Source organism: Marmota marmota, unplaced genomic scaffold (assembly GCF_001458135.2).
Source record: "Marmota marmota marmota unplaced genomic scaffold, marMar, whole genome shotgun sequence".
In the NCBI taxonomy this organism is placed as follows: Eukaryota; Metazoa; Chordata; class Mammalia; order Rodentia; family Sciuridae; genus Marmota; species Marmota marmota.
The window spans coordinates 32,343,454-32,355,918 of record NW_026000142.1 but is presented as its reverse complement, the minus strand read 5'-3'; the positions used below and the strand labels follow the sequence as shown (position 1 = coordinate 32,355,918).

The 12,465-nt window shown below is 31.8% G+C and overlaps 1 protein-coding gene across 3 annotated transcripts in view; it reads left to right on the top strand.

Moving 5' to 3' along the window:
* Pclo (piccolo presynaptic cytomatrix protein) overlaps positions 1–12,465 on the top strand; it is a 418,833-nt gene that overhangs the window by 320,967 nt on the left and 85,401 nt on the right. For all 3 annotated transcript variants that reach the window (XM_048786243.1, XM_015488416.2, XM_048786242.1), the window contains exons 11-13: positions 6,160–6,268; positions 6,806–6,873; positions 8,019–8,233. In XM_048786243.1, coding sequence (XP_048642200.1) covers positions 6,160–6,268; positions 6,806–6,873; positions 8,019–8,233 — 392 coding nt within the window. The remainder of the gene's footprint in view (positions 1–6,159; positions 6,269–6,805; positions 6,874–8,018; positions 8,234–12,465) is intronic.

Below are 12,465 nucleotides of genomic sequence, written 5' to 3'. Positions count from 1 at the left end.
TAAACTGTCAGCAAGGTAATTCAAAAAATTATACTTCTGAAAACTATAACATTTATCCTTCTGAAAATAGTACATATTTTCTTTACTGAGAAGTAGGCAAGTTTTAATGTTCTCTCTCTCTCTCTCTCTCTCTCTCTCTCTCACACACACACACACACACACACACACACACACATAAACACAGTTACATGTGAAAACACTATTAAAGTTATTGGGTTAAAAAATGCTTTTCAATTAAGATTCCTTTTTCAACAAAACAAAAGTCAGATTATCCTTCTTCCAGTATATCTCTAGAGGCAGTGTCTTGGTTAATGCAAATTGTTCTTATATCCTTATTCAGGACTATGGTTTGGATTCTGAATTTCCTCCAAAGGCCCATGTGTTTAAGGCTTCTTCCCTACAGTGGTGTTTTTGGGAAATGGTGGAACCATTCAAAGCCTTGTGAGAAGTAGTGAAGTCATTGTGTTCATGTCCTTGAAGGAAGTTGTGGGACCCTGGTTCTGTCCTCTTTTGCTTTACTCCCTGGTTTGTGATGTAAAAGGTTTTGCCCTCCTACATGCTCAGACCTAAAACAATGGGACCAATCAATCATGGTCTTGAACCTCCAAAATTTTGAGCCAAAATAAACATTTCATAAGTAAATTATCTCAGGTTTTTGGCTATAATAACAGAAAGTTGACTACCATATTGAGGTCGTTTAAATTCGTAATGTATTCATGCATGTCAGGGAAACTTAGGGTATCATGTAAGCGTGTGGCCAGGGAAACAGCATGTAAATACAGCCTGATTTAATGAAAGTAGGTCAATTTTTGTATATTTGCATTATTTTAAGTTTTGTTTGAACTACCAGTACCAAGTGTAAATATTAATAAAAATAAAAATAGCAAAATTATTGTATTAGCTTTTTAGTGAGATAATTTCCAACCTTTGGATTTCATATTTATAGATGAATTTCCTCAGTTAAACAAACCAGGGTTTTTAATGTCTTATCATCACTGAGGGGATCGGCTTGTCCTATAAGTAGGACACTGTTCAAATACTATTTTTCCCCCTTTGCTACATATTCCCTTTCTCCTATTTTCTTATCCCTTTCTTCTATGCTTCCTTTTTTATTTTGTTCTTTGATGTTACTATATGAATAGTTGAGATTGCAAATTACAAAAATTATATTTGTCAAAATAGAATAAAATGTATCTATATATTTCTCACATATTAACACAGCCTAACATAAAAGTGAATGTGTAATTAGTATAACTGATATGAATAATTTGTTGGACCCCTAAAGTTTTTGGACCCCTGAATGTATTGGACTTCTGAAGTTACCAAAATACTATATAACACACACACACAAACACACACACACATAAATCTATATAAATAAATGTGTGTGTGTTTGAATTTACTTTAGAATTCTCATTTCTGTTCTGGACCCCCACACACATCAAATCCTCATTTTATAGCCCACCATTCTATTGGTTCATTCTAGCTTTTCTCTTCCTGCTTATATTTTTCATTCATTCATTCATTTATTAACTCATTCATTTTCTCTTATTTTCTTCTTCAGTTCCCTTCTTGGCAACTATTTTATGTAATACCTGCTATTTATTTGTAAAACATATACTATAATTTTACATGCATATCATTGAAGTCCACATAAATGGCATTGCTCTATGTACCAGATCCTGTTTCTCACTTGTTTTTACCTGCCAAAGATATTAAGATGGATTCACCTTCTGGCATCAACACCAGGTGTGTTCTGTTTCTTTTGCCAACTATTTCCATCATTAGCATTCCTATACTCCCAAGGCCCAGCTTTTCTAATTCCACAAATACTCAAGAAGGGGATGTCTGGGCATTTGTATGTTTAATTTAACTAATTTCTTCCAGATTGCCTTCTGAAACAGTTGCATTCTTTAATCTCATTAAGATAATTACACCTTTAATAAACAAGCTCGTTTTCTCATCTCATCCTAGTAATAGCATTCACACATCACAGAGTGGGAATAAGCTGGAGCAACCCATCTAGCAAGTATGATCTTCCTGGGAGAGGTCAGGGTCTCCTGATCCTATATCCATTCAACACATGGCATTTTCTGGCTTTCATACTTTTTTTTTAATATGATGAGAAATAATATTGCATTCTTGTTTTAATTTGCACTTCTAATCACTAATGAATCTAAATGTTACTTAATTTACCCACAACAGTTTTAGACTTGCTCCTCTATGAATTACCATTATTTTATTAATTGACCAGTTATTTCTAATTTTTCTATTATAATCTTTTTATTTTTATAACAAATAGTGGACATAAAGGTAACGTACTAGATGCTGGGAAAATATATGTGGAAAGAAGAAAATGAGCTTGAACATGAGCTTTGGTGTGATATATGTTTGAATATAGTGACCTGTAAGAATCTTGACTGTTAACTAAATAATTGTAACCATAAAGTGTTTTGATTTAATGGGTAAATATTAAACAAATCAAGTGGTAATGTAATATGAAATTTTGTATCATAAAGTTAAGACTGGCTTGAACCAGTTTGAGGAACATTCAAAATTCATCATGGAATTAGGAAGACATATACAAGAGAATATCTTATTGTTGATTGTTTTTAAATTCTATAATTACATAATAATTGTCTTTTTCTTTTTAGTGTTTTCTAACACATTTGGTTTGAGAATTTGAGCAACAAATCCTGTCGCTGGTGTTATAAATTCCACAAAAATCCACATTTTCTCTTAGTATTCCTACTGGAAGCTGTTACATTAGGTTACATCTATCTATCTGTTCACTTGCACACCTGAAAAACTGTTCAACAAACATTTTGATATAAGAAAAATGTGAATGGTTGCTCACAATAATAAATTTTATAATTCATATGTATACTATCTTTTAGAAGGTTTTTCTAAGACAGTATATAAAGTAGTTTAAGATTGAAAATACATTCAAAGTTATTAAATGATAAAATATTACTTAATTGAATTTCCAAAGAGCATAGTGATTTTCAACAATTTTTTCCATGCATTTCAAATTATAGGATTTTTACAATTAACAAATATATTTCAAACATTTTGAAGTCAGATAGTCTCCTACTTTGTTCTTTTAGATCAAGATGGCCTTGGCAATTTGGGATTTTTTTTTTGGTGTGTGTATGTGTGTGTGTTTTCACATAAATTTTAGAATTGTCTTTTTCTAGTTCTGTAGAGAATGTTGTTGGTATTTTGATAGGAATAGCATTGAACCTATATATTTCTGTGGGTCGTATGACATTTTAACAATATCCATTCTTCAACCATGAGCATGAGATTTCTTTCCATTATTCTTTTGTATCCTTTTCAAATTCTTTCATAAATAACTTTCATTCTAGAGGTCTTTCACCTCTTTGGGTAAATTTATTAATATTATTTTTTTAGCTACACTAAATGGAATTGCTTTCTTGTTTTCTGTTTCAGATAATTCACTTCTGGCATGTAGCACTACTACTGATTTTTATAGGTTGCTTTTGTGTCCTGCAGCTTTGTTGAATTTGTTTCTTAGTCCTAATAGTTTTTTGATGGAGTTTTGGGGCTTTTCAATATATAAAATCATGTCATCTGTGAACTGTGAGAATTTGATTCTTTATTTTCCAATTTAGATATTCTTTATTTCTGGCATACTCTGGCTAGGATTCTGCATACTGTGTTGAATACAAGTAGTGAAAGAGAACATCCTTGTCTAGTTGAGTTTTTCCCTGTTAGTGTAATGTTAGCTATTGGCTTAACATGAGTGATCTTTATTATGATGTGTCCTGGTTTTTTCTTTGTTTTTATCATGAAGAGATAATGTTTTTAAATGTCATTTCTATATCCATTGAGATGATTATAAAGTTTTTGTCCTTTATTCCATTGAAGTGATGTATCAAGGATATCTTTTAAAGTTATGTATTTAATTCTCACAACTTCTATAACCATTTTATGAAATGAATACAGGGTGGTTTGTACTTTTTCATTCATTATTTAGTACGATTCTTGCAGGATTTGTAGGTATACAAACAATGGAAAGGGGAAGTATTGGGTAACTGTTCCAGTCATCACCTTTCTTACAGGGTCTCATCATGGGTACCAAACCAAGACTTAAAAAAACAACAACAATGGGGCTGGGATTGTGGCTCAGAGGTAAAGCACTCACCTAGCACAGGTGGGACCCGGGTTCAGTTCTCAGCACCACATAAAAATAAAAGGCATTGTGTTGTATCCATTTATACCTAAAAAATAAATAATAAAAAAAAACAACAACAAATGACAATCTTTTGAACTCCAGCACTGTACCAAATCTGGGGAGAAACTGAATGGAAAAGAAGTTCAGCTGGTCTATTTTAACACAGATGCAGATCAAATAGTTCATGGTCCCAGATAGGTATCAATGCAAAACCCCAATTATCTATAAATTTTTGGCAATATTGAAAAAAATAAGTATTGCTTATTAGCAGTACTGGATGGTTTTCCTTCCTATGACTAGATGCATTTTTTGTCATTTCACTGAATAATCATTTTTTAAAATTTGCTGTTTATTTCAAGATATAAAGAAATGGGTAAATTCAACAGAAAAATAATGAAGATATGTGATTATTTCTTTCAATAAAATTTGCTTCTGCAAAAAAGTGACAATGCAATTTCTGAATTATAACAGCATTAATTTGTTTCAATTCAGAATCATCTGTTTATAAATGTACTTTTTGTCCAAATTTTAAAAAGTGCTTTGCTTTCCTCTCTCAGTGTGCCATAGTTTTCTTTCTAGAGGTGTTGTCACTGTCTTTTACATAATTTTCTCATTTTATGTGTACAACAGCCTTGGATTATTGAAATAAACCTAAGGCGCAACTGAAGATAAAGTTTTCTTGGAGTAAGTTATAGAAAAGTCATTTTGTTTGTGTTACTGTGAGCCTTTTAATGGTCTTCTTTTGGTATTTCATTGGAGTGCAAAAGCATTTCTCTTACTTGATTGCAACTTATAATCTGCTTTCTTTGAATGTATATCACAATCATTAAAACTTTTAAATACATGTTTAGAATTTTCCATTAAAGCCAATGGTGAACAATATGGAAAAGGGCAAAGCTCATTAAGAACTTACTTGTTCAACAATTATTATTTTATTTAGATTATGGCATAGACACATTTTTCTCAGGTAAAGCTGGTTAACATTCTCAAATATTTTGTCACTGTGTGGGATGATTTCATCTTTATATGTCCAGCTCACATACCCACATATTAGTTCCATGTGAGTCATGCCAAATGTGTACCCTAAATTATTTTGGCAGCTCATATACAATGGACCAGAGAAACTAGGTGTAAACTGTTAAAATATCAATGATGTAACTATTTTCCTTTTTTTTTTTGTATGGAATTATCTTTTTAGTTAAAGAGGAAAAAATGAAATACCCTGGCCAGGCAAGACCAGCTACATAATTTATGGGACTCTGTGCAAAATGAAAATGTGGGTTGTTTTTCATACACTATTAAAAATTTTTGAGATGGCAACAGCCTCAAGCATGGAGCCTTTCTGAGCACGGGCCCTTAACTGCACAAGTCACAGACCCACAGGCTGTTCTTCCTAAGACATTCCTGCTCCTGCATTCAGGAATAGCTGACATGCAGCAAAGAAAAAGATACAAAGTAAAATCTGTTTTACCTAAAAAAAAAAAAAAAAAAAAAGAAGGTAAGCAGTTTCTGGAGAGATTTTAACAAGAAAATCTTGATGACTTTTTTTCTGCCACTACCATTCCATGATAGAATATGGAAGTCCATGCTTTTCTAGTAGTTTGCTCCCCAAAGGCAAATTATATGGATAGTTGTAACTGTTCATTTTCTAAACAAAATTGGTCCAAGCAATATATATATTCAATGTTTTCTTGATAGCAGTGTGAACAGAATGCATGTGTTTGCTAACATGAATAGGTTTTCGAAGGCAAAATTGTGCATGTTGTATTAAATATATTTTGTGTTCTCACGTAAGTTGATGAAATCAAACTACAAAATGTTCCAGAGAAGTTTGAGATGATGTTCTCTGAAATGGTGTGCCGAGTTGACTTTTAAATGCAAAGAAATGTCTTCTATGCCCTGTGGACCCAGAATAGAGATAGCTTACATGTTTAATTTTATACTCAAATTTCTCTTTTTAGGGATGCAAGTATTGGAATGGAATGGAATTCCCTTAACTTCTAAAACATATGAAGAAGTACAGAGTATCATTAGTCAGCAAAGTGGGGAAGCAGAAATATGTGTAAGACTGTGAGTTTTTCCCCATCTTTCTGTTTCCATTTTTTGGCTATTCATGGCTCTTTTAATTTAAAATTGTTAAGGTGGAACCTTTGCCAGTCAGCAAGAATTCCAGTAATTAGAAATTAAAGTGAATACAAAGTTCATAGATTTTTGTTCAGAATCTAAGTCTAAAGCATAGACAGAATTCAGCTAATTTAGTTTCTGAATATGTCAATAGCTCTCCCCTTTCATGCTTTTATTGAAACATGCTTCATTTAAAAGAAAGCCTAAAGCCATTTAGATTTCATGGATGTGTGTGGTTATCTCAAATGAACTTACATTTAATCCATAAAGATTTCACCTTAAATAATCATTTTTGTCAGCTCTGACTTTTAAAAGCATTGCAAATATATATTGGTGTAGAAGGGTGAGCATGCTTTGAAGTTGCTTTATGTCATTAACCACTTCTCATTTACCTACTGAAAAAAAATGAGGGTAGTTGGAAAAAAGTGTCCTTTGTCTCAGGCCTGCTCAATTTCTTTCTTAATGTTATGTCTTAATTTTTAGGGACCTCAATATGCTATCGGATTCAGAAAATCCCCAGCACCTAGAACTTCATGAGCCACCAAAAGCTGGTAGGTAGAAGCAATCTGCTTTCAATTATAGATAAAGATGTAAATAGAGAAGGAGTTATAGAGGCAAATGTAGCTGTAGATGAAGATATAAACAGATATTGACAAAGTTAGATATTTCTATTTAAATTTTAACAAAATCAAAAACACTGTAGCTATGTTTTTAACATGCTGGGGTAGTACATGTTTGCCTCTTAAACTCAGTAAGAAATTCTTATGAAATCGTTTCTGTGTGAGTTCACATTTTTAATCCTTTAAATATAAATTCATTTTGTGAAAATAATCCATGTAGCTATTTTCTTTTGATCTTATATAATTTTTAGTTAATACTTATTTGACTTATTTCTTTTCAATATAACTGTTTTGGTTTGGTTTGGTGATAGTGAGGATTGAACCTAGGGTCTTGTGCATGCTAAGATGCTAAGCAAGTGCTGTATCACTGCAATGCACACCCAGTCCTATAACTGACATTTGAAACACTAATTCCAGATCCTTTTGGTTGCTTTTTATAGTAAATAAAAATCAACACATAATTTCATAAGTAGATAATGTAAAACTTAACTCTTCCTTAAATAACAAATGTACACATTTATTAGATTTATTGTAAGACTAAAAGTATCACTTTTTTTCTTTATTTAACTTTTATCAATTACTTCCTATGATTAAAGTGACAATTCTAAAGTCTGGGTTTAAAAAATCTGCACTAAACAGACCAAGTACTATAGGAATTTTAACACATTTATTAATGTTAATATTCTCAGTAAAATTTCCCCCTTAAAAAGAGATGAGTAAGTTTAGAGAAGGAAAAGAATCTGATCATACAAGTGAATTTTGGTGAATAAAATATCATGTCATTCATAGTTTTTTTGATAAAATATTTTTAAAAATTCTCTGAAGATGATAGGCACTTCTGTGTTCCTCTGTAATCCATCAGGATGTCCCTTTTTGGGGGGTCTTCTAAATTTCCTCAGAAATTGATCCAGAGAGTTGCAATTAAGTTGATTTAATTTTGAAACCTTAGCTTAGTTTATAAGTCACAGGTTGCATTTTGTCACATAGGACTTCAATAAGTTCCACAAAATTAGGTACCTAATAAAGAAGTATGTAAAAAATAAAGAAGTATGTAAAACTGTTTCATTTTGTTGTAGTGGACAAAGCGAAATCCCCAGGGGTTGATCCTAAACAGCTGGCAGCAGAGCTCCAAAAGGTTTCACTACAGCAGTCACCTCTGGTCATGTCCTCTGTGGTTGAGAAAGGATCTCATGCTCATTCGGGTCCCACATCAGCAGGATCCAGTTCTGTTCCCAGCCCTGGGCAGCCTGGGTCACCCTCAGTGAGCAAAAAGAAGCACAGCAGCAGCAAGGTGAGAAGTGTTCAGTGTAACCTCTGAGTCACTTTTCTGAGCTCTTGACTCAGACCAGGGGACAGGAAATAAAACATCATTTTCTAAAGTGATTTTCTTGTGATATCTCATTTTCTATGATCTTTTGGAACAAAAACCATTTTTCCTTTTCTGACTGTGTAACTAATCAAGATGTATCAAGATGTATCAAGATGATTTATGTCCACCTCTCAAAATATTTCAGTAATGATTATCATGAGGAATTTGAAAATGTATCTGATGTCTCATATCTTCTGGTTATTTTTCTTTGTTGTTGTATGAATCTGAGCTTTGTGTAGAAGACATTGGCTTTACAACTATTTTGGAAAGAAAAGTTAAACATTACATAAGATTTATAATGTAAGTAAAAAGTAAAAAACAAAAATGTATAGAGATAAGGAAAATTTAGGACAATAAAAAACAATACTATCACCAGTTTGAATTTTACCCACATTTCCACACTAATCAATTTTTTTAATAATGTACATCTTCATTTGAAACAAATGCTTCTAATACCATTATTTTAAAATTTCAGGGAGTTAAAAGGGAACACAAATTTAACTTTTTTATCCTTATAAAATAAGATTACAATGAAGACAATTTATAAATTATCTAATTATGTCACTCTTTTGTTTAAAAAGCATCCCTTCTACCTGGAATCTCCTCTGCCCCATTTCTTTCTTTGGCCATATTTTACCTGTTCTATAAGGGCTGAGTCAAATGTTTTCCTTGGGAAATTATCATAGTAAGCACAATATTGTCAAATATTGACTAATATTCTTGCAATAAGCAATGTATTTATTTAGGGTTTCCAAACTATCCCCATTTTCCTCAGATATTTTCAATGCCACATGCTCTATACTCAAGATGCAAAGATGGAAAAATCCCTCCATACCAGGTAGACCAATGAGTGGTTCTTGAAGCAAGCTCCCAGTCCAGGAACATCAAATTTTGCATTTCTAACAAGTTTCACCTGGGAACTTGTTAGAAATTAAAAATTTTGACCCCCAACCCCTGACCTACTATATCAGAAACTCAGGAAATGGGATTCAGAGACACTTGGGTTTTAGTAGGTTCTCCAAATGGGTATGATGCCTCTTGAACTTTGAGAAGTGCTGATCTAATTACTAGTGAAAAATCATTTGTCAAATTCAGTGAAGGTATAAAGTTGGAAGCCACTAAGATGTAGAGTGAGCACTCCTGGAGAATAGTTAGGAAAGCTGGTATTTAATGGAACAACTTTGGTAACAGGGGAAAGGGGCCAACATTCCAAGCAGAGAGTGCAGCATGAAGAAAATCTCACAAACAGAAAGTTGCCTACATAGGTGTACAGAATCTAGAAGGGTAAGAGAGTTGAAGCCTAAACAATCAAAATTTGGAGAATATTGTAGGTTGTTCCTAACCTTTCTATTACCATTTGCGGGTAATAAAGAACAGTGATGGGCTTTAAGCAAAAATATATGAGGACCAGAAATCTTTGCATATTGTGGTCTTTCCCTAACATCAGATGATTCTTTTCCTTCCTCCCTCCAAAGTGCAAAATGCTTTATATGTCTCTTAAGATAATTTATATTTTAATTGTAATTACTTGTTTGCTTGTTTAACCCTCACAGTTGGGCTACAAACTCCATAAGAGTTAACAACCACCTCTTATTTACATATTAATTTATATCACCTTTAACTCATAGCTGAGTAAATTGCACAGAACAAAAGCAAAATAAATAAGTATTTGTGAATGAAAACATCAGTGGTCACTTGTGAACCTGATGAGTATTATGGGAGAACAAAGTTGACTTATTGTAATATTTTAACATCTTACGTGATGATTAAAAGATTAAAATAGTTGTATTGGAACATTAAGGAAATCACATTGAGAAGTTTTATGATATTCAGCAGTTCTTTTCTATGTCAAGTATGTGGGCGTATGTAGTATTACAGTATTTTTGCTGAAATGCTAAGTTGTAGGGCTATACTATCTAATAAAGTAGCTCCTCGTCACTTGTGGCTAGTCCTAATGAGAGCTGCTCTCTATATAACTTTCAGGTGACAAATATTTCAAAGATAGTATGAAGAAAATGAATGTAAAATATTTTATTGCAATTTCATGTTGATATGTGAAATGATAATATTTTGAATGAATGGGGTTACATAAAACATGCTGTTAAAATTATTTCAATGTATATTTTTGTATTTTTAGTGTGACTACTAGAATATTTAAAATTACTTATGTGGCACACAGTAAAATCTATTGAATAATACTTGTATGGAGACTAGTCAACTCTACTGATAGTAACTTTAATCAAATCTTGTTATTTGGGATATATATATATAAATATATACATATTCTTTATTGAAAAACTGTACTCAATGTACGTTTTCACTGTAGAAGGGAGGGGCTATTATCTATCTTTTTTTAGCACATATAGAGTTTATTAAAACATTTTTGTTAAGTGAATGAATGAATGAATAAATAAATAAAGTTAATGATATTTTTAACACATTAACATGTAGTATGCATAAAAGGCAATACTTTTATTTGTTCCTCAAATCCTAAAATTAAAAACAATTATTTTGAGATTATAAAAACATCAAGTGATGATCTGAAGCTTACATGTCCCTAAATCAGGTTACAATATATCCAAATATATGTTCATAAGATAATTTTGAAAATGATAATTTTAACTTCTTTATGCTTCATTTGGTATGAGACTAATTAAATATTAAATTATAAACTCTATTAATGTAATACAATGTAATAAAACTAAAATATTTAAATCATAATTAGCATAATTTTATATATAAATATTAGAGCATATCTATTAGCATTTTATTATTTTATGCTTTTGGTTGACTTAACATATATCTATTATGTACATTCTTATCATTTGTTTCAACTATATCCTGGGTAATGATCAAGTCAAGGTAATTAACATATCCATCACCATAAAGTTTTATCATTTCTTCGTGGTGAGTACATTTAGAATTCTATTAAATATTTTGAGGTATTTATTGCAATATTCTTGATTATATTCACCCTCCTATGCCATAGAACACTAGAGCTTATTCCTCTTGTTTAGCTGTAACATTATACACATGTACTAGCCATGCCCCTTCCCGTCACCCCATCTCCCTGCATCTCTGATAATCACCATTCTAATCTTAACTTCTATGAGGTCAACATTTTTAGATCCACATATGAGTGTGATCATTCAGTATTTGTCTTTCTGTGCATCAGTTACTTTACTGACAAAATGGTCTCCAGTTCTATCCATGTTGTCACAAATGACAGTGTTTCATTGTTTTTTTAATGGCCGAATAACATTCCATTGTGTGTATGTACCACATTTTATTTACCCATTTATCAGCTGATGGGTACTTAGCTTGACACTGCCATATTTTGGCTACTGTGAATAATACTACAAATAAACACAGGAATGCAGATGTCTCTTCTACACACTGACTTCTTTTCCTTGGATATAACAGAATATTCAGATTGCTGGATTATGTGGTAGTTATAGTTTTTTTAAAATATATTTTTTAGTTTGTGATAGACCTTTATTTTATTTATTTATATGTGGTGCTGAAAATCGAACCCAGTGCCTCACATATGCCAGGCAAGTGCACTACCACTGAGCCACAGCCCCAGCTCTAATTTCTACTTTTTAATTTTGAGGAATCTCCATAATGCTTTTCATAATGGCTGGACTAATTTTGCATTCCCATCAACAGTGCATGAGATTTGTTTTTCTCTGCATACTCACCAGCACTTAACTCCATTATTTTTGATAACAGTCATTCTTACTTACTGAGTGAGGTGATCACTCATTGTGATTTTGATCTGCATTTTCATGATGATTATTCATATTGAACACTTTTCATGTCCCTGGACATATGTTTATCTTCTTTTTGAGAAATGTCTATTTAGGTCTGTTGATAATTCTTTAAATTAGGTTATTTGTGTTTTATTTTTGTTTTGTTTTGCTTTTGAGACTTTAGAGTTCCATTTATACTCTTGATATTAATCTGTTAGATATATCGTTTGCAGATATTCTCCTTTCTGTAGATTTCCTCTTCGTTCAGTTAATTTTTCCCTTTGCCATGCATTTTAGTTTGATTTAATTTCATTTGTCTATTTTTGCTTTTATAGCCAGGTCCAATAGATATTGGCCTTTATTCTCCATAATTAAAAATATCCATATATATATATATATATA